Consider the following 26,946-nt stretch of genomic DNA (forward strand, 5'->3'; position numbering starts at 1 on the left):
TGAATGGCTAAGATGTGGTATGTATGGGGGCGCCTGGGTGGCCAAGTAGGTTAAGCCTCTGCTTTTGGCTCAGGTCATGATATCAGGGTTCTGGGATCGAGCCCTGTGTTAGGCTCTCTGCTCAGCGGAGAGCCTGCTTCCCCCTCTCTCTCTGCCTGCCTTTCTGCCTACTTGTGATCTCTCTCTCTCTCTGTCAAATAAATAAATAAAAACTTTAAAAAAATTGAAAAAAATAAAAATATGGATCCACATACCTGGCCTGTCATTATTTTTTATTCCTCTTCCAGGTATAGCTTTACGTACTTAAGTCTGTCTTTTTCATTGTTTACTTTTCAGCCTGAGACATGAGATTGAAAATGACAGAATATTTCTGAGGAAGAACCAACCTGTGACGTGGAAATGGAAGGATTTACAAGAGAGGGTCCCCATCTTTCCATTCTAGGTGATAATTGGGACTGTAAGAACCGGGAGGGTTATTTGAGGCAATCAGCTTTAACTCAGGAGAAACCAGGGGCTCAGGAAGCAATCTGTCAATATTCTGGACTTGGAGAGCATTTGAGTGCAAGCTCAGACCTTCTGCCATCTAAGAGAGTACCTACAAATGGTTTTCATATATGTGATTCAGATGTTAAAAGTTTGGATTGTGACCCAGCTTTACAGAGTTGTCAGAAAAATTATGTAGCTAAGCGAAATAGTGACAGTGACGCATGTGGAAAAGCCTTCAACCACTCTGTGGAAGTTTTTCAACTTGGTAGAGATCAAACGAGAGAGAAACCTTATAAATACCCTGAAAGTGGTAAATCTTTCAACCATTTTACCCCTCTTGGTGAAGAAAAAATAGTGAAAAGAGGGAAGAAACTGTATGAAGGTAAGGACTTTGGGGACATCTTTACCCTGAATTCATCTCTTAATGAAAACAGGAGGAATCACCTTGGAGAGAAACTGTATAAATGCACTGAATGTAGCAAATGCTTCAAACGGAACTCTTCTCTTGTTCTGCATCACCGAACTCACACTGGAGAGAAACCTTATACCTGTAATGAATGTGGAAAATCATTTTCCAAGAACTATAACTTGATTGTGCATCAAAGAATCCATACAGGAGAGAAGCCCTATAAATGCAATAAATGTGGGAAAGCCTTCAGTGATGGATCAGCTCTCACACAACACCAGAGAATTCACACTGGTGAGAAACCTTATGAATGTCTAGAATGTGGGAAAACCTTCAACCGAAATTCGTCTCTGATTTTGCATCAAAGGACTCATACAGGAGAAAAACCATATAGGTGTAATGAGTGTGGAAAACCTTTCACCGACATCTCCCATCTCACTGTGCATCTCAGAATCCACACTGGGGAAAAGCCCTATGAATGTAGCAAATGTGGAAAGGCTTTCCGGGATGGCTCATACCTTACCCAGCATGAGAGGACTCACACTGGAGAGAAACCCTTTGAATGTGTGGAGTGCGGGAAGTCCTTCAACCGAAACTCTCACCTCATTGTACATCAAAAAATCCACTCTGGGGAGAAACCCTACGAATGTAAAGAGTGTGGGAAAACATTCATTGAGAGTGCTTACCTCATTCGGCACCAGAGGATTCATACTGGTGAGAAGCCCTATGGCTGTAACCAGTGTCAGAAACTTTTCAGAAACATTGCTGGCCTCATCCGGCACCAGAGGACTCATACTGGTGAGAAGCCCTATGAGTGTAATCAGTGTGGCAAAGCTTTCAGGGATAGCTCCTGTCTGACCAAGCACCAGAGAATTCACACAAAGGAGACCCCATACCAGTGTCCTGAATGTGGAAAGTCCTTCAAGCAAAACTCTCACCTTGCAGTACATCAGAGACTCCACAGCAGAGAGGGTTCCAGCCAGTGTCCTCAGTGTGGGAAGACATTCAGAAGGAGCTCTTCCCTCATCCGACATCAAAGAACACACTCTGGAGAGCAACCCATGGAAATATGATGAATGTGGGCCACATTCGTCTCCTGCCTTGGTCTCAGAAAGCTGAATGAAGGAGGAATGTCTTCAGGGGTAGAACAGGAGTCTTTGAGCTACCCAGTGAATTACTGAATGTGAGGCTTTCCTTAGCCATACTGTTAAATCTGTACAGTAAGCAACTCCTGGGGAAAGCAGGATGGTAATAAGTGTAGAAAAGCCTTCAGGAATTATGTAGCCAATACCAAATGTAACAGCACACACACTGGAATAAAATCTGTGAATGTCAGCAAGATGCTTCCTGGAGATGCGTCAGAGTGCTTAAACAGTAAAGAGGCTGTGAATGCATTCAGTAAGTAATTGGTCTGTGGAACCCGTTAATAAGGAATGTCAGCCTTGTACATAAGCAAACTCTTAGTAGGATCCAGTATAATCAGTGAGAAAAGCTTTTGGCAGCTCATACCGTCTACTCTGTGTCAGCGAAGACATCCTGGTGATAGCCTGCACACAATTCTCTACCCTATGGCAACCACAGAACTGTAGTTAGATTTTGCTGTTTGTATGTCTGCCTCTGTCACAATCCTCTCAAGCACAAAGGATTTGTTTCGGAAGGGGCGACTGGATGAGGTTGTTGCTTGTGAGTCAACAATGAAATTGTCCCTGTGAGGACTGAAGCTGGCTTGTACCAAGATGGAAAGGGCTGCTTTTGAGAAATGGGATGTGTTATTTTAGTTGTGGAAATAAAAATATAATGAGTTCCTATGTTTCTGTTATCACCTCCCCCCATTGTTCATCCAGGACATTTCTAATTTGTTCTATGCAGTCATGCTGAACCGTAATTATGAAGGTTTTGTTACTGTGCTGAAAATGCTTATAATATGGTAGGTAAGAACAACAGTAAAAGAGGCGTAAAATAGAAGACTTGCTGTTATTACTGCCATGTAAAGGTATGTACACATGTGGATGTAGACTGGATATTGGTCATGGAGAAATAAATGTGGTTTTCTTGGGGCCTACAATCATGTATGATTTTTTTTCTCTTATAAGCCATACTTTGTTGCTATAATAATTTGATAAGGAGTACAAAGAGGGAGCCAGAGGAAGGGAAATTTTGGGTTTCTTTGGATCTTTTGTTACCAGAAGGGTCACAAGGCCACTGTAAGCACAGATGGGAAACATCTGGGAAGAAGTTTTTTCTCATGTGAGAGCATCCCATGGTTAGGGGAATAGGAATAACTTCCTTCTTTGAGACTTGGAGGTCATTGTGAGGAGAGGATGGGTCTCGGAAAATGAGGAGTAGGAGGCCAGGAGAGGTGTAGGATGATCTGGGGACGTCCCACCTGTGGAAATACAGTGCTGGCCACATAGGGACGTCCCACCTGTGGAAATACAGTGCTGGCCACAGCTGGTTGGCATAGCCTCAGAGCCCTGTGGGTGGCTCCCCTTGAGAGCCATGGAATAAAGGCTGTGAGATAATAAATGAGATAATAAGTTTGTGTTGTTTTAAGCTGCTAAGTTTGTGGTAATTTGTTATGGCAGTGATAGAAAACTAACACAAGCATTATAGGAAATTTTCACCAGCCCTTTTTCTCTCTTCTTTTGCTCTTTTTGCTTGCTTCTTCCTGAAACTCCAGCAGGGCCACTGCCAATTTACATTTCCCTTCCATACTAGTTAAGAAAAGGAGTCCCTTGGGGCAGTATAGAAGAAAATCTCTTCATTTGCTTTGGAGATACTGCAGCTGGGTACGTAGGGCTAACAGCTGAAACTGTGAGGTTGATGGACTGTGAGGAGTCTCGTGCGTTGCCTCTTAAAAGCCCTGCCCAACTCATGACCAGTACATGGCCAAAACAATAGTTTATTGTTTTATTGGCTTTTGTTTCTAATAGATTCTATTTGAGAGCACAAGCCCGGGGAGAGGGAGAAATGGGATCCCTGCTCAGATGTGGGGCTCAATCCCAGGCCCTGGGATGACAGCCAAAGGCAGATGTTGAGCTGACCAGGCTACCCAGACGCCCCCAATATGACTAGTTTTAACCATATGTGCAGACCCAATGTCTTCTTCATCCTCACACAGGCTGGGTTGCAATTCTTCAATACAACAATCAGGAACACCTGTTGGAAGGCTACATGATGGAATCCAGATCTTGCAATGTGGAGATGATCCTGGGTTATTTGGTGGTGACAGTGTCATCACAGGAGCCCTTATAGGGTCAGAGTTAGAGGAGGGGTGATGATGGAACCAGAAGTTGGAGCTGAGGAGCACCCTGGTGACTTGGTTGGTCGGATGTCCAACTCTTGATTTTGGCTCAGTTTATGACCTCAGGGTACTGAAATTGAGCCCTGCATCGGGCTCTGAGCTCAGTGAAGAATCTGCTTGTCCTTCTGCTCTCCCCGCTGTGCTTGCTCTCAAATAAGTAAGTAAAATCTTAAAAGAGAGAACCAGAACTGAGATCAAGTCATATACTTAACCAGCTGAGCCACCCAGGTACCCCATGGCCTGGCAGTGTTTTAATTCATGCCTCTGTCACCTCCTAGGCCTCTTCTCTGATATTGCCCTGAGTTAGTCTGTTTCAGTCTCAGTGGCCTCCCTCAAATCCTCAAATGCCAGTCATGTTATCTCAGGGCCTCTGCAATCAGTGTTCACTTTGTGGGGATCCTTTCCCTCCAGTACCTTTGGGATCACCTCGTTACCTGCAGTTCATTACTCAGACATTACCTTTTCAGTGAGCTCTTTGCTGACTTTTCTATTTAAGAGAGACTGCCCCTGCCCAACACACACTCCCCCATTCTCCTTCCCTGCTTCATGTATCTTCAAGGCACTGACTGCCAACTGATTGATACATGATTCATTGTACCTGTTTATCTTTCCTGTTGGCCTGTAAAGCTCTTGGTTTGGTTTCTGCTGTATCCCTGGCCCTTAGAATACTGTAGCACATCCACATGAATGTTTGTTGAACTAAGTTAGATGGAGGTGGCCAGCACCAGTGAACAGTGGACAGCCATATCTTGGGTGCGTATCTTTGTTTTCTGTTTCTTTTTTTTTTTTTTTTTTTAAGATTTATTTATTTGTCAGAGAGAGAGCGAGTGAGAGCGAGCATAGGCAGACAGAGTGGAAGGCAGAGTCAGAGGGAGAAGCAGGCTCCCTGCGGAGCAAGGAGCCCAATGTGGGACTCGATCCCAGGACGCTGGGATCATGACCTGAGCCGAAGGCAGCTGCTTAACCAACTGAGCCACCCATGCGTCCCTGTTTTCTGTTTCTTTTCTACCTTCCTTCCTTCCTTCCTTCCTTTCTTTCTTCTTCTTCTTTTTTTTTTATTTTCTATTTCTAAAGTAATTATTCCTCACTGAAAAAAAATATTCAGGATGTACAGAAAAATAACAAAATTAAGAAATTGCATCCAGCATCTCCCTTGTTACCAGCAATCATTATTAATATCTTGGAATATGCCTTCCAGTTCATACAAATCAGCAAACATTTGGTGAGTATCTCCTTTTGGCACATTGATCCCCTGTGGAAGACAACAGACGTGTCCAGCCCCATGGAGCTGTCCAGCTAGAGAGCAAGTTGGGCATTTATCCAACAATCATGAAAACATAATGTGAGTTGTAAGAGGAGGAGAGGTTAACAAAGGGGTAAGGAGGGAAGACTGCCTCACGCAGAAAGCAGTATGTACTGACGCAGGAGGGATTTTGGGGGCATCAGAGCAGGCACGATGAGGCAGGCAAGAGGCTTGTTAGACCTGATTATGTTAAGTGAACACTCAAGAGTGGTGACCAAAGAAGCAGTCGATCATGGGAAGAACAGAAAAGAGTTAGCCAGGTGAAGAAGAAATGGCTTAGGAGGGAGGCTGGAAGCCAGGGTGGGTGATGTTATGGACCAAGAGAGAACAGGATTTAGGGAGGAGAGACTCCCTCCACCTCTTAAATACCAGGGAGGGGCAACAAAGCTATTGGGATCCCTTCATGGGAAACAATTGGGGAGATTGCTTCACTGGAGAAAAGTTGGGTGTGGGTTGCAAGGCTGCATATTTGCCAAATAAAAAATCCACATTTACAAGGACAACACTTGAGACACGAAAAGATAAACGGGTTGAGAGTGTGTATAACCAAGTCCCAGGAGAAAGGAATAGCAAAGATGTAAGTATACAGGCTTCTAAGCTTATAGTTGTTAGGGTCCGTGATCAAAGGAACGAGACTGATGCAAAGCGAAAGTAAAGCAAAACTTATTTCGCGCCAAGCATGGAAAATCAAACTGACAGGTAGGGGCCCTCTCTTACGAAGAGAAGAGGATGACAACCCCGACAAGGCCGCTCCCAAGAAGGCTGCGCCGGACAAGACCACTCTGGATGAGGCCTCTCCCCACGAGGCAGCACCTCCGAGGAGGCCGCTCCCAGGATGAGGCCGCTCGCTGGACAGGCCACTCCCCAGACGGACGAGGCCGCTCCTGACGACGAAGAGGCGATGACGACGAGGACGACAGCCCTAACGACGCAGACTCTAATCTCCGTGACGCTGCTCCCGACGAGGCCACTCTGGACAAGGCCGCTCCAGAACAGGCTGCTCCCCGGACAGGGCCGCTCCAACGAGGCCGCTCCCTGGACGGGGCTGCTCCCAAGAAGAGGCCACTCCGGATGAGGCCGCTGCTGACGAGGTCGCTCACCAGACAGGGCTGCTGCTCCCTGGAATGAGGCTGCTCTGGCGAGGCCGCTCCCCAGATGGGGCCACTCCCAGAATGATGCCGCTCTGGTGAGGCCGCTCGTGGTGGGGCCCCGGCCGGGGGCAGTGGGGCCACAGCCAGGGCGGCGAGGCCGCTCAAGGCAGGGCCGCGGCTCAGTGGTGGGGAGGCCGCTTACTGTGGCTAGGCTGCTGGTAGTGAGGCCGTTTGCCGTGGCGCCTCTGCCTATGAGTACGATGAATGCTCCAACTTTCCCGAAGACTACCCTAAGGGCTGTCCCAACGTCTATTCTAACGGCTATCCTAACAGCTATTCTAACTCCTCCTACTACTTACCCCGCCCCCAGCCTCACAGACTAACCTTTATAGAGGTGGTTGAGGCCGGCCACACACAGGTGGCAAATGGGATTTCAACTCACCACAGTAAATATATGCGCGCCCCACTGATTGGATGTCTCCATCAGGCCTGGCCCGCCCCTATATCTGGGGTTTACAGGTAAGTTCCTCTGGCTAACCAGGCCCTTACAATAGTGACCAAAGCAGTTCAGCGGAATCAGTGGTCATTTTTGATAAAATAGATTAAGCAATTTTCTTTTTTTTTTTTTTTTAAGATTTTATTTATTTATTTGACAGACAGAGATCACAAGTAGGCAGAGAGGCAGGCAGAGAGAGAGGAGGAAGCAGGCTCCCTGCTGAGCAGAGAGCCCGATGCGGGACTCGATCCCAGGACTCTGAGATCATGACCTGAGCCGAAGGCAGCGGCTTAACCCACTGAGCCACCCAGGCGCCCCAACAGTTTTCAAGTTAAAGAAAAGATCACCTGGGTGGCTCTGTCAGTTAGGTGTCCGCCTTTAGCTCAGGTCATGATCCCTAGGGTCCTGGAATCAAGCCCTGCTCGTGGGGAGCCTATTCTCCTTCTCTCTCATCCCAGCCCCTGACAGCCACTAATCTACTCTCTGTCTCCACAGATTAGACTTCTCTTGACATTTCATATAAATGGGATCGTAAAATATGTAGTCCTCTTTGACTGAGTTTTGTCATTTAGCATTATGTTGTCAGAGTTCATGATGTAGCATGTGTCAGTGCTTCATTCCTTATATGGCTGAAGAATAATCCATTGTGTGTCTATATCACCTTTCATTCATTCGTCTGTGGACATGGTTTTTCCATTATTATGAATAATGCTACTATGTCCAGGTTTTTGTGTCAACTTATGCTATCAACACTCTTAAGCAGATAACTGGAGTGGAACTTCTGGGTTCACTTAAGTCTCTGGTTAAGCTTTTGAAGGATTGCCAAACTTGTTCACAGTTGTACCATTTTAGATTCCCACCAACAATGTCTAAGTGTTCCGATTTCTCTACATCCTTTGCACACTATTTTTTAAAAATATTTTATTTATTTATTTTACAGAAAGAGATCACAAGTAGGCGGAGAGGTAGGCAGAGAGGAGAAAGCAGACTCTGCCCTGAGCAAAGAGCCCAATGTGGGCCTCAATCCCTGGATGCTGGGACCATGACCCGAGCCAAAGGCAGAGGCTTTAACCCACTGAGCCTCCCAGGCGCCCCCACACTTATTATTGTCTGTATGTTGGATAATAGATATCCTAGTGCGTATGAAGTATTATCTTCTGGTTTTGCAAACTTTTCAATAGTTAAAATTCAGTGATCATATCTCACTATACGTCAGAGGTCAGCAAACTTTTCTGTAAATAGTAATGTTGGGGTCCATGATCAAAGGAATGAGACTGATACAAAGTGAAGGTCAAGCAAAGCTTTATTTCACGCCAAGCATCAAGAGTCAAACTGACCGGTCAGGGCTGTCTCTTACGAAAAGGTAACGACAATGACCCGAGCAAGGCCGCTCGGCGAGGCTGCGGCTCGGGGCGGCGGGGCCACTGGCGGCTCTCACGGCTCTTACAAGAGCTCTGACGGCTTTCCCAGCTCGGACGACTCTCCTTCTCCTCCCCAGCCTCAGCCTCGCAGATTAACCTTTATAGGGGTGGTTGAGCCCACACACGGGTGGCCAATGGGATTTAAACTCACCTCAATAAATATATGCTTGCCCCACTGATTGGATGTCTTCACCTGGCCTGACCCGCCCTTCTATCTAGGCTTTGCAAGTAAGTTCCTCTGGGAGGGGCAGGGTCAATCTAAGTTCACTGAAACAAAATGGCTCCCTCTGGCCAACCAGGCCTTTACATTCCCCCCTTTTCTTTGGAGATTAGTCAAATCCTTGACTTTTCAGCCAGTTCTATGTTATATTGAGCATGTAAGACTAATATTTTATCGCTCTAATTTTCTTTGGTACAAATGACATTAGGGCGTTTATAACACAGGGGCCAAAAAGTAACAGTAGTACACAGTCGACTGATAAGTTAGCCATTCAACACTTTGTATAACCTTTTCCATTTTACCTAATTCCGTTCATCTAATTTCCCACCTATACTTTACATAAACAGGTAACAATAGGAGCAACAATAAACATTTTTTTTTTCCCCTAACAGTTTTTTTAGTCTTAACTTTAGTCCATGGTCAGCAAGGTCTATCGGCTGCAGCTTCCATCTCTGGGGGGCGTCCTTAAACTCTCGGCTCGGTTGACATGATCTGCATGAACCCAGGCTCTAATGCCTTCTACTTTTACTGCCATGGGGGTGGTCAGGATAACAGTGAATGGTCCCTTCCAGCGAGGCTCCAAGTTCCCCACTTGATAACGATGTATCCAAACCAAGTCCCCGGGTTGGTAAGGATGTGGTTCCACCTCTGTCTCCGTCCCAGTGTGGGCAGTCCGGATCCCTGCATGGGCTTTTTTTTAAGACAGACTGTAATGCCTGCAGTGACTGGAGTACAGACTGATCAGTCATTTCTGCTAGGGCAACCTCCTGTAGCCGAGGACAGAGCAGGGCAGGGGGTCTCCCAAACATTATTTCAAATGGGGTCACCTTGTTTAAATAGGGTGTACATCGTGCCCTGAGGAGGGCGATAGGAAGGAGATCCACCCATCCACCGTCAGTCTCCAGAATTAGTTTTGTCAAGGTCTCTTTAAGAGTCTGGTTCATTCTCTCTACTTGCCCAGAACTCAGGCCAATAGGCACAATGTAGTTTCCAATTAGTGCCCACGGCCTTGGCCAATGCCTGTGAGACTGAACTCACAAATGCAGGGCCATTGTCTGACACAATCGTGAGAGGCAGCCCAAAACTAGGAATTATTTCTTCTAGTAGCTTTTTGGCTGCCACTCCTGCTGTCTCATGTTTGGCGGGAAAAGCCTCTACCCAGCCTGAAAAGGTATCTATAAAAACTGACATATACTTGTGCCCATATTTTCTGGGTTTCATTTCTGTAAAATCTATTTCCCAATAAATTCCTGGTTCCTTACCTCTTTCTCTTTTCCCTCTTTCCATTTTAGTTCTTCCCACATTAACTGCCTGGCATTGAGCACATCTATCAACTACATCCTGAACCATACGCCTTAATTTAGAAACCTGGAATTGCTTGCCTATAAGGTCCTTGAGTTTGCATATCCCCAAATGAGAACCCTGATGTATCTGGTCTACTAACTTCTTACCTAGTTTTCGAGGAAGAATTATTTTTCCTACTTTAGTCTTAGCCCAGTCCCCTTCATAGTCCAATTTTTAAAAATTTTTATTTATTTATTTGACAGAGATCACAAGTAGGCAGAGAGGCAGGCAGAGAGAAAGAGGAGAAAGCAGACTCCCTGCTAAGCAGGGAGCCGATGTGAGGCTCGATCCCAGGACCCTGGGATCATGACCTGAGCTGAAGGCAGAGGCTTTAACCCACTGAGCCACCCAGGCACCCTTCATAGTCCAATTTAAACCATTTCTGTAAATACTTTAAATCTTCTTCTGAATAGTTTGTTTTTTCTGGTAGGGCTGGAGCCGAGAGTGTAATCATTTCTTGCACTGTTTCTTGGGCTGCTTGCTTTGCGGCTTGATCTGCTAAGTGGTTTCCTTTTGAAATCAGATCAGTCCCCTTTTGGTGTCCAGGGCAATGCATAACAGCCACCTCTTTTGGGTCCCAAATAGCCTGGAGGAGAGCCAATATTTCTCCTCTGTTTTTAATTCCTTTTCCTTCTGCTGTTAATAGGCCCCTTCCTTTATAAATAGCCCCATGTATATGAAGAGTAGCAAAGGCATATCTGCTGTCCGTATAGATGTTGGAGGTTTTACCTTTGGCCATCTGCAGTACCTTAGTGAGTGCAATCATTTCCACTTTTTGTGCCAAATTTCCATGTGGCAGGGCTGCTGTCCAGAGTTTCTGCTCAGGAGAAACCACCGCAGCCCCTGCATACCTCTTTCCATTGACCATGTAGCTACTCCCACCTGTGAACAGAGTCATCTTGGCATTGGGGAGGGGAATGTCTCTGAGATCCGGCCTTATTTCTGTGACTTGGGTTAGGACCTCCCCACAGTCGTGTGGATGGTCAGCTAGCTCCTCTGGCAGCAGTGTAGCTGGATTTAGCACTGCTGGGGGTCGGAAGGTCACTCTTGGTTCGTTGAGGAGAAGGGCCTGATACCCCGTCACTCGGGCGTTCGTCATCCATCGGTCTGGTGGAGTCCAGAGGAGGCCCTCGATAGCGTGTGTGGTGGTTACGATAAGATTTTGACCCAAAGTCAATTTACGTGCATCTTGACCAGGAAGGCCATTGCAGCAATTATGCGGAGGCAAGGGGGAAACCCAGCTGCTACTGGATCTAGTTTCTTGCTAAGATAGGCTACTGGCCTTCACCAAGACCCCAGAGTCTGAGTTAAAACTCCTTTGGCAATCCCTGCCTTTTCATCCACATACAATTGGAAGGGCTTGGTAACATCTGGGATGGCCAATGCTGGGGCACTCAGTAAGACTGTTTGTAATTCCTGAAATGCTCCTGCCACAGCTTTCCACTCTATCATAGTGAGCCCTCCTTTTGCCAGTTCGTAGAGAGGTCGGGCAATCTCCGCAAACCACGGTATCCACAGCCTACAGTAGCCCACCATCCCAAGAAACTCCCTCACTTTTCGGGACATGATGGGGCGGGGGTATGGGGTGATCACCTGTTTCCTGGACTCAGATAATGAACGCACTCCCTCGTGGAGGTCAAAGCCTAGATAAGTGGCATGGCTCTGAAAGAGCTGTGCTTTCTTCACGGACACCCGATGCCCTTTTTCCTGCAGAGTCTGTAAGAGAGCTCTCGTCCCCCCCAAACATGACTCATAGTCCTCAGCGGTTACTAGCTAGTCATCAACATACTGTAAAAGAGTGACTCCTGGGTTGGAGATTCTGTACTCAGGCAAATCCTCGTGTAGGGCCTTGTCGAAGATAGTGGGCAAATTCTTGAACCCTTGGGGAAGTCTTGTCCAGGTGAGCTGGCCTTGAAGCCCTTTCTGTGGGTCGGACAACTCAAAAGCAAAAAGGGGCTGAGATTCCCTTGCTAGAGATATACAGAAAAATGCATCCTTGAGATCTAAGACAGTATACACAGTTCCTTTGGGGCCCAGGAGGGAGAGTAGGGTATAGGGGTTAGGCACCATCGGGTGGATATTTCAACCTGTTTATTAACTTCCCACAAGTCCTGGACAGGTCAGTACTCCCCAGTCTCGGCCTTTTTAATGGGCAGCAAAGGTGTGTTCCATGGAGATTTGCAAGGAACTAGGATCCTGTCTCCTTGGAAGCAGTTAATGTGTTTTCTGATCCCTTCCTTTGCTTCCTGGGGAAGGGGGTACCGCTGAACGCGAACAGCCATAGCTGTCGCCTTTAATTGTACCACCACTGGAGGTTGTTCCTTGGCCAAGCCACAGGGCTTCCCTTCTGCCCAGACCTGGGGAAACTCGTCCTGTAGGATTTGGAAAAGGCTCCCCCACTTTGTTCCCTCTGGTTTTGAGACTGGCTTGTAAAAGAGGTATTCATCTACTGCTGCTATAAACACTTGTACAGTGGGTTGTCTCAAGGTTACAGTCATGTCTCCTTCTGAGAACTGAATGCCAGCTCTTGACTTGTAGAGGAGATCTCTTCCCATCAAGTTATATGGGGCATTAGGGAGGACCAAAAATCGAAGTTTAACTATTCCCGAGGCCAAATTTAAAGTCCTTTCTGTTGTCCTTTTATGTCTCTCTCTGCCATTTGCTCCTTGTACCCAAACTTCCTCTCCAGATAGTTTTCCCATAGGTTTAAGTAATGATGAAAATTGGGCTCCCGTGTCCACCAAAAAATCAACTGATTTCCCCTCCACTTCAGTTTTTACTCGAGGTTTGGGCAGGGGCTCCAAACCATGGCCCCTTCTGTCTCTGGTGGCAAGCATTGCTGTCTTCCTTTTAACCCAATGTCCTTTTTCCTTACAGTAAGCGCACTGATCTGAATCTAAGTCCTCCCGCCTGCCTTCTCTGTGCTTAGGCTTTTCCTTCCATTTACTATCCCCTACCCGTCTCCTCCCCACCTCATGTAATGCCAAAATCTTAACCAGTTCTTTTGTCTGTTTTTTTCCTCTTGTGCATCCCTGTTGTTAAATACCTTTTCTGCTATTCCCACTAACTCAGTCAGATTCTTCCCTTCAAATCCTTCGATTTTCTGAAGTTTCCTCCTTATATCTGGGGCTGACTGACTGGCAAAAGCAAGATTCATTGCCCTCTGATTTTCTGGTGCCTCAGGATTGGTTGGGCTATACATTTTATAGGCTTCAATAAACCTTTCTAGGAAAGCTCCTGGAGACTCATTCTTACCTTGAGTCAGAGCTGTAAGAGCCGTCAGAGCCGTCAGAGTTCTTGTAAGAGCTGTAAGAGCTGTCAGAACTCTTGTAAGCACAGCCTTCCTTACTGTTTTGGCGCCTCACAGGTGTGTGCTGCCTCCTTGCCCTCTCCCTGTCTGGGTGGACGCCCCTCCTCTCCCTCACAGGGTTTGGGCTGGCACAGCCTTTTCTGTTTCCCTGGTCCCGTTCTCTAGGGTGCTTTCTCCTCTTTGGGCCTGCCTCCTCCCCTTCCAAGTCCAATTTCCCTCTCTGCACCTTTGGAGTGCGTGTTAATGTTTCCATCGTACTCCTATGCGCTAAATTCACCCTCCCAGTTTTGACCTCCATCTCCGGTCATGGACGGGGTTGCCCCTCCCCACAGGACACCTCAGACCTTGCGGTCTGTAGCTAAGCCTCAGGTCTCTCCCAAGGCCAGTCCTTCCAGGCTCTATAAATGGATACTCCTTCTACCCACAGGCCTCAATGTCTACCTTCATCTTTCTCTTTCCCCAACTTCCACATATTCTCTGCCCAAAAATCTCGTGTCTGTAACTCTAAGGTATTTCCAGATTTCAACCCCTTCACCACTCCCTTTTCACTCTTTAACAGGTACCTCCTCCCTGCTCCCTTGCCTCTGCCCTCCCCACCATCTGTTGTTCCTTTGTTAGCCAGTGGGAGTCTGTGGGGGGTGCGTGTCAGATCACATCTGTTCTCTGTCCCAGGTCTCCCACTGCACCCCTAGTAATGGCCAGAACCCTCAGGAGCTCTAGAACAGGGGTGCACATGGTTAGGAGCTTGTGTCACAGTCCTGCCGCCTTCCTTGAGCAGTGTATTCCCAGAATCTGCTTGGTTTCTGGGTTTTGAACAGCAGGTAGAGATAGGGGCAGTCAGAGACATCAGTGCTAACTAAGAAAACGGATCCACGTATGTGTACATTCTGAATTTGCAGAGTGAGTGATGGAGACACCTTGCAGTTTGTTCTTTGTGTCTTCCCCGTTAGAAAGCCAGTTCCACCAGACAGGGTCTTCCTCTCTTATCCAGTGTTGATTGATCCCTGCCTAGAACAGGACCTGGCACACAGTAGGCATTCAGCAAACATTTGTTTAGTGAATGAAAAAGGGCCACCCCAGTGTGACCACAAGAGGGAGCAGGCCCTCCCCAAGAGACTTAAGATCACAGAAGGGGTTTGTGACACATCTAGCAGACACTTAACCTTTGTCTTCAGGCTGCTAACAGCTTTTCCCTGTATAGTACCTGTAGCCTCCAGTATGGTTTGTGTGTGTTTGGAATTGACATGCTTGATATGTAAACTTTGGTTTCCACATGTACTGTTTTCACTGTTGTACGGTGTTCTACCTTGTGAAGCTGCCACAAATTATTACCCCTTCCCCCCAGCGTTGATGCACATCTGGGAGTTTGCAGTTTTTCAGTGTTCCCAACAGTGCTTTAGTGGGCATCTTGAACATGTGTCCTTGCAAAAAGGCTAAGAGTTTCTCCAGCCTGGGGTTTTCTTTTTGTTTTGTTTTGTTTGACCCAGGCATTATAAGAAACACACATTCATAACCCATATGTATATGTAATTGGAGCAAAAGTTTGATGAAATAACACCAAGGGCCAGGTCCTCTTAATGTTAGTTTTGAATTTTATTATTAAGATTTTATTTATTTGACAGACAGAGATCACAAGTAGGTAGAGAGGCAGGCAGAGAGAGAGGAAGGGAAGCAGGCTCCCTGCTGACCAGAGAGCCCAATGGACTCGATCCCAGGACCCTGAAATCATGACCTGAGCTGAAAGCAGAGGCTTTAAGCCACTGAGCCACCCAGGTGCCCCTAGTTTTGAATTTTTAATGTTGATTTACCACACGCTTTGCATTTTTAAATTTTTAATTTCAACCCAAAATTGTTCTTAAAAGGGACTGCACCATTTTTTCTGCTAATAAAGATGTGTTAATGATGTGGAAACTACCCATAATATTAACTGGGAAAAAACAAAAAAAAAGACCCAAAATTGTATGTACAGTTCAGTTTGACTTCAACTATACCAAAATGATTCTCCAGGAATAGAACAGGTTACATATATATGTGTGTGTATATCTTTCTTCTTTTAAATGAATGACTCCAGCCTGGACCGCAGTAGTGGAGGAATTGCAGAGAGGTGGGATTCTGGATGAATTTGTAAGTCAGAGCTGACAAATTAGATGTGACTTTTGAGAAAAGACACAGAATGGGGGGTAAGGCCCACGTTTCTGGTCCACTCCACTGGGAATGTGAAGTGCCCATTTACTGGGAGGAGCAGCATGGGTGGGTGGGTACTGTCAGAGTAGGATGCTGGCATTCAGCTTTTTAGTTCTTCGGTGTACAATGTCTGGCAGAGCTCTGAGAGTGTGAGACATCAGCTGTCTAATACACAGATTCAGAGGAACCATGAGGTTGGGAAAGGGAAAGGCAGTATAAAAACGAGAGCCTAGTATAATGTGCTGGTTTGGGAATACAATGTGCAGAGGGGGAAAGAAAGGAGATTTTGGACAGAAGGAGAACCAAAGCATCACAAGTCATCAAAGCAGCATCTTGGAGACAGTTCAAGGTCAAAGATCTCCATTAGTGGATGTCAGCTATATGGCTAGATCCTTTCTTGAAACCTCTGAAAACAGAGTCACATATGATGCATAGGTATGTGTAGAAACCAACAGCTTTTGTTGTTTGCACAATTGCTAATTCTTGATTTCTTTTTTCTTAGAAGTGTGTTTCTGGCCTTTTTCAATGGTAGTTCCTACCCAGAGTAAACAGCGCGGTTATGGTGCTTCTCTTCAGTGACTCTGAACCTCCTGCAGGTTTACTAAGGATCTAGGACCATGTTTTCACTAGCCTCACTCCCTCCAGTGGTTTCTGTAGTTCACTCTGGTTTTCTTTTTTATAATGAGTGTGAAAAAAACCCAGAAAACTCATGAAGACTGCATCTGTACTATATATACATGTGGGTCAGTTCCTCTTTCCTTGAACATCTCAAATATGCTAGTTTTCCCAGCTTGCCAGGGACCTTCATTTCTTTCTACAAGACTGTAAGCTGCAGAATGGGTTCCAGCTGTCCCTTGGTGAGCTTTGTGGTAAGATGATGCCAAAGGAAGTTTATCCCTGTCTTTCATGACGGGCGTGTCACATAATGGCATCGATGTATGGAAGAATTTATTCTCAGGTTCGACACTTCAGATATGTGCTTGACTGCACAACTTGTCTGTTAAAAATGAAGACCAGTCCTTTTAGAACCTCTGCAAATAACCACGTTGCTCTTACAAATAAAGAGGTTTGGGGAAAGTGTTTAATCCTGGATTCCGAAGGGTCAATGAGAATGAGAAACCATTTAAAAAATATTCTACTGTGCTAAGGATTGGAAATAGATTATATAACCATCAGAATATAAAATAGTAAAAATAACACTAAATATTCCCAATAGTCACCAGGAGAATACTTTCACCAGTTTATTCAGCCTTAGTTCTTATTTCACTGGTATTCATGCTGCAGTCCATTTTGATGAAGTCTTCTCTTCCTTTGGGACTAAAAATGATCCTGGAGATCCTGACTCCATCTCTCAGTTCAATCAATCTGACACTTACCTAGGATTTATCAGCTTGAAATCCCATATCCATGAAAGTATTTGTAATTAGAAATACCTGGCTCACTCATTTCCATGGAATCTTTGAGATCGTCTTTTGCAGATCTAGTTTCTGTTCTGTGATTTTTAGCAGAGAGTCTAGGCAGGAAAGCTGAAACCACAGGTAGAAATGAGAAAATCGAGTGGTGGGGATTTATTCTGAGAAACAGCAAGGTAAGCATGGAAGAGAAGAAATACTCTGTTGGCATGTGGTGCAGGGTTGTTTGGGGATGGTGGGAGTCACCTTCCCAGAGGGTATGGAAACTTCTGCACAGTGAGGCCTTTGGCAAATTTCCAAATCTTTCTAGCTTTCCTATGAACAATCTCTGAAATAAATTTATATTATTGATATTAGTATAGGATTAGATAGGGGTCAAAAACATCTTCAAAATTTTGTTTCTCTTTATATAATAGCTGATATTGGAAATGCAAAGTCAAAGATTTAATAAGAGGTGATGGGTCTCTTGGTGAGAGAAGAATGGCTGCCCAAGGATATTTCTATCATAGCTGGGTTGCTTAGAGTGATGATCCAGTGTTTCAGAATCAATATAACAAAATAAAAACATGGCAGAAAGCAGCAGTTGTCGAGAACCCTGTTTTCTTCAGAAGAGAGAGGACCTTTTGTTTTTCATAATTAAAAGAATAACTCAGTCTGAAGCCTCAAGAGGTACTGGATGAGGTGCAGCATCTCTGTGCTGTGGGCTGATTACACGGAAAGGAAAAAGAAATGTGGAGGATGAATGAAAGATAAAAGCATCAGGAGGAACCCTGGATGGAATATGAGTGATCATCAGAGAGAGGCGAGATTTCAGATGTTGGTCCTCCCATGATGCCTTTTACTTAAAATGATCTTGGAAAACAAAGAAGGTATTAAAAGCATTACTTTGGGCTTGAGAAGAAGGTGAGTGTAGTAATAAAGGGGCAATACATGGTAGAGATACTTTTGGTGTTGGAACTGCTCCGGAACCTACCACAGTGATAAAATTGAATAAAACTTAATACACACACAAGCCAATGAGTACAACTAAAATTGGAGAAATAGGAGTATGATCAGTATGAAAGTTATTACTGTCGTGGTGATATTTACTAAAGGTTTGAGAGATGTTACCATTGGGGGAAACTAAATAAAGTGTGCGAGGTGCCATTCCCTAATCTTACTTACAAATGCATGTGAATCTACAGTTATCTTTTTTTTTTAAAGATCTTATTTATTTGACACAGAGAGAGAGATTACAAGTAGGCAGAGAGGTAGGCAGAGAGAGGGGGGCGGGAAGCAGGCTCCCCTCTGAACAGAGAGCCCAATACGGGGCTCAATCCCAGGACCCTGAGATCATGATCTGAGCCGAAGGCAGAGCCTTAACCCACTGAGCCACCCAGGCGCTCCTCTATAGTTATCTTCAATAAAAATTGCAATTAAAACAAAATATAGGGCACCTGGGTGGCTCAGTGGGTTAAGCCGCTGCCTTCGGCTCAGGTCATGATCTCAGGGTCCTGGGATCGAGGCCCGCATCGGGCTCTCTGCTCAGCGGGGAGCCTGCTTCCCTCTCTCTCTCTCTGCCTGCCTCTCCATCTACTTGTGATTTCTCTCTGTCAAATAAATAAATAAAATCTTTAAAAAAAAACCCAAAAAACAAAACAAAACAAAAAAACAAAATATATCATAGCATCCTTTTGGTGAGTTCCTTCTCCACAGCTTGAAATACATAACCAACTATTGGGTATCTTTGGCTTAAGGTGAGGACTGGTACATGAAAAAGAAGCCCAGAGGCCAGCGTAAGCTTGAGTTCATGGATTTGTGACCCGAGTGTGATGTGAAAAGAGGACATGGGTTTATGGGCAGACATGGAGAGAATGTGATTCTGACAAGAGGATGAATGTGAGGAGGTCATGAGGGTCTGGAGCAGAGGTGGCTCTCTGTAGTCCTGCATGTAGATCTGGTCTAGCTAGGAGTCCTGAGAATTGAGACAAAGGGGTAGTTATGTAGCCTGAGGTGTTCCCCACAAGCTGTGAATCCTTTCATCTTGTTAGGATGTTCTTGGGGTCGAACCACCTAATTTCATGAAAATTGAAGGATTCATGAGGGATGACTCCTGTTTATATACATTAGGAGAAATCTGAGAATATGAGAAAGAGGTAGAAATGCTTCATAAAAACCCCTGAGAAGCATTTGAGGCAAACTGCGTACACCCGGAAGAACACAAAGGTCTGGTGAAAGGCTGTGGTTGTTGTGAATATGGAGAAAGGATGAGTCTCTGCTCAGTCTGCTCCATCTCAAAAGAGTCATGCCACAAAAACTTTCTGTGAGCCTGACTCAGATGTTAAGCATTCCTGTTACATATGTAATTGTTGGAACAGCTGTAAAGTTCACACATTTGATGAAAATGACTATAGAAGAGCCATCAGCCAAGCTGATCAACTTGGCCACCTTGGTGGAAATCTAACAGGAGATAAGCCCTCCAGATGTACCCAAAGTGGTGATTCTCCAACCATTCTGCACTCTTGGCAAACATGGTATAATTGTCAGAGAAAGGCAGCCATGCAGAGAGATGGGATGCGAGCAGGTGTTTGAGCAGAAGTAACTTGAGATAAATGCTCTGAATACAACAAGTTTGGACAATCCTTCAGACAAAAATCTCACTTCCTTGGGCACCAGAGGACTCATACTGGAGACAGACTTTATCCCTGTAATGGCCATGGAATATCCGTCTCTAAGGATTACCTCCTGATTGTGCATCGAAGAATCCATGTAGAGAGAATCCTTATAAATGTAATAATTGTGGGAAAGCCTTCAGTGCCAGCTGTTGTCTTTATTGAGCACAAGAGGGCACACACAGGAGAGAAGCCCCATGAGTGCAACCAGTGTGGGAAGTCTTTCAACCATCACTCTTCCCTTGTTTTGTATCACAGAATCCATTCCAGAGAAAACCATTAGATGTAGATGTGAGAAAAATCCTTCCCTGATGATTCCCACCTCATTGTCTGAGAATTCACATAGGAGAGAAGTCCTATGTATGTAGAGTGTGGAAAGGCCTTCATTAATATCTCATGCTTTCTCATGAGAAATCACAACAGAAAGAGATCCTGTAAGTGTATGGATGTGGAAAATCCTTCAACTGCAACGGTCACCTCATTGTGCATTTAAAAAAAAAAAAAATCCCTCTAGGGCACCTGGCTGGCTCAGTTAGAGCATGCAACATTTGATCTTAGGGTTGTACATTTGAGTCCCACGTTGCGTTAAAATCTTAAATCATTCTGGAGAGAATTTTACACTATTGAGTGTAAAAGAGTGTGGGAAAATGTGTCTTGAGAGCCCTTAATCTCATCTGGTACCAGAGAATTCATACTAGTATGAAACTCTATGGCTGTAACCAGTGTCAAAAACTTCAGTAATATCACTGGTCTCATTTGGCACAAGAGGACTCATACTGGTGAGAGACCTTATGAGAGTAATCAGTGTGCCAAAGCTTCTGGGACAGCTGTGGTCTGGTCAAGCACTAGAAGATACATTCTCAAGAGACCCTGTACTAGTGTTTCAACTGTGGGAAAAGTTTCCAGAATAGTTCTGCTTTTATTAGACACCAGAGTTAGCACACTAGAAAGACACCTAAGGGGATTCAGTGAATGTGACAGTGACTCTGTCAGACTCTCATTACTTATTGTCAGAGACTGTACTGAAGAGCAGTTCTTTGAAAATAATTGAATTTATCCTTTACTCCTTGGAACAGAAACTTTTGAGACATTGTGTCTATATAAGAAATTGGGAGAACTCTTTTGTTAATTAACATATAATGTATTTGTTTCAGGGGTACAGCTCTGTAATTCATCAGTCTTACACAACACCCAGCACTCATCACAACACATACCCTCTCCAGTGTCCTATTACCCAGCCAGCCCCTCTCAACCTCCCCTCAAGCAACCCTCAGTTTGTTTCCTGAGATTTAGATCTCTTATGGTTTGTCTTCCTCTCTGGTTTCTCTTGTTTCATTTTTTCCTCTCTTCCAAATTGGGAGAATTCTTTTGCTATGTTTCTTTTTTTTTTTTTTAAGAGCTTATTTATTTGACACAGAGAGACAGATTGAGAGAAGGAACCCAAGCACGGGGAGTGGGAAAGGGAGAAGCAGGCCTCCTGCTGAGTAGGGACCCCGATTCGGGGCTTGAATCCAGGACCCTGGCATCATGACCCCAGCCGAAGGAAGATGCTTAATGACCAAGCCACCTAGGTGCCCCTCTGTTTCTTTTTAATTTGGAATTCTTGCCTTTCCTTGTATCAGAAGATTTGGCTAATGTGACAAGTTTGAGGTCTTGGTAAGAAATCTAGTCAAAACTCTTGAGTAAAAAGAATGAGTTTTTGGACTAGCCAATATAGAGTGATAATACTGCAAAGTACTTTACTTTTATCTTTTTCTTTTTTTTTTTTTTATTTGACAGAGAGAGAGAGAGAGATCACAAGTAGGCAGAGAGGCAGGCAGAGAGAGAGGGGGAAGCAGGCTTCCTGCGGAGCAGAGAGCCCGATGCGGGGCTGGATCCTAGGACCCTAAGATCATGACCTGAGCCAAAGACAGAGGCTTTAACCCACTGAGCCACCCAGGAACCCCAGAACCTTTTATTTATAAAGGAAAACACTGTGCCTGACAGTCAGTAGGTACTCATGTCAGTGTTAAATCCTTGGCTGCTGAGAAGGCCTGTACCAGAAACCCAGCTAATTACAGAAAAATTGTGTGAAATTGTATGAAAACATTGGACCAAGGCCACATGAGTGTTAGTGTCATGGTTAAGAGTGCATCTTTTGACGTCAGTCAGACTTGGGTTTCTCATGGGCTTATATCTTCATAGCCTGTGTGATCTTAGCTGAATTATTGAACCTCTCTGTGCCTTACTTTCTCACTTTTAAAATGTGGACAAGCCCTATTTCATTAGGATTAAGTGAGGTGTGGAGTGTGCCTGGGATGTCACTGTTCAGTGTGTATTAGTTGGTTGTGCACTCTGGCTTCCATCCTTGTTGTTGCTATTATCATGAATGCTCTTTTTTTTTTTTTAAGATTTTATTTATTTGACAGAGAGAGACAGCAAGAGAGGGAGCACCAGAGGAAGTTGGAAAGGGAGAAGCAGGCTTCCTGGTGAGTGGGGCTCAATCCCAGGACCCTGGGATCATGACCTGGCTGAAGGTAGCTGCTTAACCAACTGAGCCACTCAGGAGCCTGTACTTGGGGTGTTTGGGTTTTTTTTTTTTTTAAGATTTTATTTATTTATTTGACAGAAAGATCACAAGTAAGCCAGGGAGGCAGGCAGAGAGAGAGGGGGAAGCAGGCTCCCCACTGAGCAGAGAGCCCAACGCAGGGCTCGACCCCAGGACCCCGAGATCATGACCTGAGCCAAAGGCAGAGGTCTAACTCTCTGAGCCCCCAGGTGCTCCCATAGTTGGGTTTTTTAATAAAAAGATTTTATTTATTTTGAAAGTGAGTGAGTGAGCAGAAGCAAGGAGGAGGGGCAGAGAGAGGGCTAAGCAGACTCTGCTAAGCAAGAAGCTAAATGCAGGGCTTGATCCCTGGCCCCCAGGATCATGTCCTGAGGCAAAGGCAAACACTTAACTGATTGAACCACCCAAGCACCCTGAAGTAGTTGATTTTTTTTTTCTCAAAACAAACTCTAGGCCATGGTAGTTTTTTTTTTTTTTTTAAGATTTTATTTATTTATTTGACAGAGAGAAATCACAAGTAGGCAGAGAGGCAGGCAGAGAGGCAGGCAGAGAGAGAGAGAGGAGGAAGCAGGCTCCCTGCTGAGCAGAGAGCCCGATGCGGGACTCGATCCCAGGACCCTGAGATCATGACCTGAGCCGAAGGCAGCGGCTTAACCACTGAGCCACCCAGGCGCCCGGCCATGGTAGTTTTGTTGATGAATTTTATCCAACACTTAAGAAATGATGCCAGTTCCACACTTTGAGAAAATGTTTGTTTTCACATTTACAAATGTGATTATAAAATCAAGGTGTTTCCTCCTTGATTTTATAAGGTCACCATTACCTGGATACTAAAACCAGACAATGACAGGAGAAATACAGAGTGATAGACTTCATGAATTTAACACAAATATTCTCAATAAAATGTCAGCAAATTGAATTCTGTAAGATATAAGAGCAACAATGCAACATGACCAGGAGGTTTATCCTGGAAATGCAAGGCTGTTCCAATATTTGAAAACCAGTCATGGTGCGCACGTGTGGCTCCATCGTTTAGGTGTCTGCCTTTGGTCAGGTTATGATCTCAGACCTGGAGCCCCATGTCAGGCTCCCTGCTCTGCGGGAGCCTGCTTTTTGCCTCTGCTCCCCCCCAACACTGCTCATGTGCTCTCTCTTAAGTAAATCTTAAAAAAAAAAAAAAAAATCTCTTAAATCTCTTAAATAAATCTTAAAAAAAAAAATAAAACCAGTCAGTGTAACCCATGATATTAACAGACTAAAGAACAAAAACTACATGTCTTACAAATAGATACAGAGAATCTGACAAAATTCATTCTCTTTTCATAATAACAGTAGCAAACTAGGAATAAAGAGGAACTTCTTTAATCTGAAAGGGCTTATGTAAGTAATGTATAGCCAACATCATAATGATGAACCACAGATAAGGATGGCAGCACTCCCTACTGCTACTGGAATCATACTGGAAGTCCTAGCCAATGCAGTTAGGCAAGAAAAAAATACAAGAAGTGTACAAAATGCAATTTTCGTCAAACTCCCAGGAAGACATAGGTAAGAGACATAAGACATACAATAAGCTTTTAAACATAGACAAGCTTACTCTACAATTTACATGGGAAAATACTAGACATAGAATAGAAAAAAAAATTGTTCCAAAAATAATTTTTGAAAAAGAGGAATAACTGATTTTTTTAAAAGATTTTATTTATTTGAGGGAGAATGAGTGAGAGAGAACATGAGAGAGGAGAAGGTCAGAGGGAGAAGCAGACTCCCCAAGGAGCTGGGAGCCCGATGCGGGACTTGATTCTAGAAGTCCGGGATCATGACCTGAGCCGAAGGCAGTTGCTCAACCAACTGAGCCACCCAGGCGCTCAACTGATTTTTTTAAAAAAGATTTATTTATTTATTTGTCAGAGAGAGTGAGCACAGGCAGAGGCAGAAGAAGAAGCAGGCTCCCCGCTGAGCAAGGACCACAATGCGGGACTCAATACCAGGATGCCAGGATCATAACCCGAGCTGAAGGCAGCCACTCAACCAACTGAGCCACCCAGGTGTCCCAGGAATAACTGATATTAAACCTTACTATTTCGCTACAGTAACCCAGAGTTTGTGGTTTTGGCTGACACATAAGTCAGAATAAAACAGAATAGAAAACCCAAAAATAGACCCACAAGAACATGCTCAACTTATTTTTGACAAGTGTGCAAAGCTATTCCGTTGGGGAAGGATAGCCTTTTTAATGAACAGTGTTGGAGCAGTTGTCGTATAACAAAACATATTTGGTCATTGTCCCTCATTCCTGGAAGAAACCCTAGAATTTCTTGAGTGATAGGAATGTCTTGTTATTCATAAAGAGCCCCTTTGGACCACACCTGAGTTTATGCTAATAAGGTGACTTGGTTTGGGTCCCATAGGTAGCTTCAGGATGGGTAATGGTCACTAGAAGGAGGTTGGGAACTTTCAGCTCCCCACCATGATCTCAGGGAGGGAAGGGAGGCTGGAGATTTGTTATACGTACTCGTGGACAAGGAAATTCAGAGAGCTTCTGGGCTGGTGAACACACTGAAGTGCTGAGAGGGAGGAGGCATTCCTAGAGAATGCAAAGATGTGTGTGTATCACACCCCTCCCAAATCTTGCCCTATGTAGCTCTTCCATTTGGCTGTTTCTGAGTTATAGCCTTTATTATTAAATTGGTAAACATAATAAAGTGTTTTCTTAAGTTCTGTGAGTCATTCTAGTGAATTCTCAAACCTGAGGTGGGGTCTGGAGATCCGGTGAATTTGTAGTCAGCTGAGCAGAAGTGTGTGTAGCCTGTGGCTGTGATCTGGAGAGGGAACAGTCTTGTGCAAGTAAGCCCTTGACATGTGGAGTTTGTCCTAACTCTGAGTAGCTTAGAACTGAATTGTTGGACATCTAGTTGGGTTGGAGAATTGGGTGGTGTTGGAAAAAATCCTACATATTTGGTGTTAGAATTAGTGTTGGAAAAAAGCCCAACATCCATAGGAGAAAAAAATGAACTTAAATATAAACTTCACCTTTTTTTTTTTAATTTTTTTTCTTTTAAGTCAGTGTTTTTTTTTTTTTTTTAAGATTTTACTTATTTATTTGACAGAGATAACAAGTGGGCAGAGAGGCAGGCAGAGAGAGAGGAAGAAGCAGGCTCCCCACCAAGCAGAGAGCCCGATGCAGGGCTCAATCCCAGGACCCTGAGATCATGACCTGAGCTGAAGGCAGAGGCTTTAACCCACTGAGCCACCCAGGCACCCCTAAACTTCACCTCTTTTATAAAAAAGTCAAAATTGATGATTGACTCAAATGTATAAAGTGAAACTATAAAACTTCTATTTTTATAATAAATGATTTGAGACAGTGTGTGTGTGAGCATGAGAAGGAAGAAGGGGCAGAGGGACAGGGAGAAGCAGACTCCCCACTTAGCAGGGATCCTGATGCAGGTCTTGATCCCAGGACCCTGGGATCATGACCCGAGCAAAAGGCAGATGCTTAATCAACTGAACCACCCAAGCACCCCCAAACTATAAAACTTTTAGAAAAAATGTAAGAGGAAATCCTTGGGGCTAAGCAGTGTTTTAGACTTGACACAAAAAGCATGATCCATTAAAGCAAAAAGTGACAAACTGTACATCAGCTCAATTAAAATGGTTTGCTCTGCTAATGGCTTTGTTAAGGGAATAAAAAGACAAACTACAGCGGTGCCTGGGTGGCTCAGTGGGTTGAAGCCTCTGCCTGCAGCTCAGGTCATGATCTCAGGGTCCTGGGATTGAGCCCTGCATCAGGCTCTCTGCTCAGCAGGGAGCCTACTTCCCCCTCTCTCTCCTCCTGCCTCTCTGCCTACTTGTGATCTCTGTCAAATAAATAAAACCTTAAAAAAAAAAGACAAACTGCAGACTGGGAAAAAACATTTGCAAATCGTATATCTGACAAGGAACATACCTAGAATATATAAATATCAAAACTTAGAAACAGTTTTTTAAGAAGTAAAATATGAGCGTAAGACAGGAACAGACGTTTCACTGCAGATACACAGATGGAGAATATGGAAGTATGTTCAACATTATTAATCATTAGTGAAATCCAAATTAAAAGCAATGAGATGTCACTACAAATCAGGATGGCTAAAATAAACACTGGGCCACCTGGCTGACTTGGTAGGTGGAGCAACTCTTAAACTTAATGGCTGTAAATTGGAGTCCCATGTTGGATATAGAGATTACTTAAAAAAATAAAAATTTAAAAAGGGGGAACATCAATTGCTGTAAGAATGTGTTCAGATATGTTGCTCCTAGGAATTTAAAATGGTACTTCTAAACATCTGTTTGCCATGTAATTGAGCAGTTGCACTCTTGGTCATTTATCCCAGAAAAATGAAGACTTAGGAAGGTTTACATACAAACGTTTATACTAATGTTCATTGTGGCTTTATTTGTAATAGCAAAATACCAGAAACAACAAAAATGTCTTTTAGTAGTTGAATGTTCGAACAAACTGTGGTATATTGAAACCATCGAAAAGTGGCAATAAAAAGGAACAAACTATCACTACAACTCAAAGGAATTATGTCCAGTGAAAAAAGCAAATCTCAAACGGCCACCAACTCCGATTCTAAGTCCATGGAAAATGGATCAGTGGCTGCCAGGGTTGTGGGTGGGAGAGAGGAGTATCAGGAAGGAGTTTGTTGTACAGTGGATCTGTTCTTTGTTCTGTGTTGGTGGTTATACAAGTTAAGACTCATAGAACTGAATACCCAAAAATGT

The 26,946-nt window shown here is 44.4% G+C and overlaps 1 protein-coding gene across 10 annotated transcripts in view; it reads left to right on the plus strand.

The window, feature by feature from the left end:
• The window catches only part of LOC309852601 (zinc finger and SCAN domain-containing protein 18-like), a 68,449-nt gene that overhangs the window by 27,024 nt on the left and 14,479 nt on the right, over positions 1-26,946 (plus strand). For 4 of the 10 annotated variants that reach the window (XM_082709588.1, XM_082709587.1, XM_082709589.1 and 1 more), the window contains one exon: positions 337-2,957. The exons of the other annotated variants lie outside the window; for them this stretch is intronic. In XM_082709588.1, the coding sequence (XP_082565714.1) occupies positions 400-1,965 (1,566 nt within the window). In that variant the 5' untranslated portion in view covers positions 337-399 and the 3' untranslated portion in view covers positions 1,966-2,957. Of the gene's footprint in view, positions 1-336; positions 2,958-26,946 lie in introns of those variants that run through there. 10 annotated transcript variants of the gene reach the window in all.

Source organism: Mustela nivalis (assembly GCF_964662115.1).
Source record: "Mustela nivalis genome assembly, chromosome: 18".
Lineage (NCBI taxonomy): Eukaryota > Metazoa > Chordata > Mammalia > Carnivora > Mustelidae > Mustela > Mustela nivalis.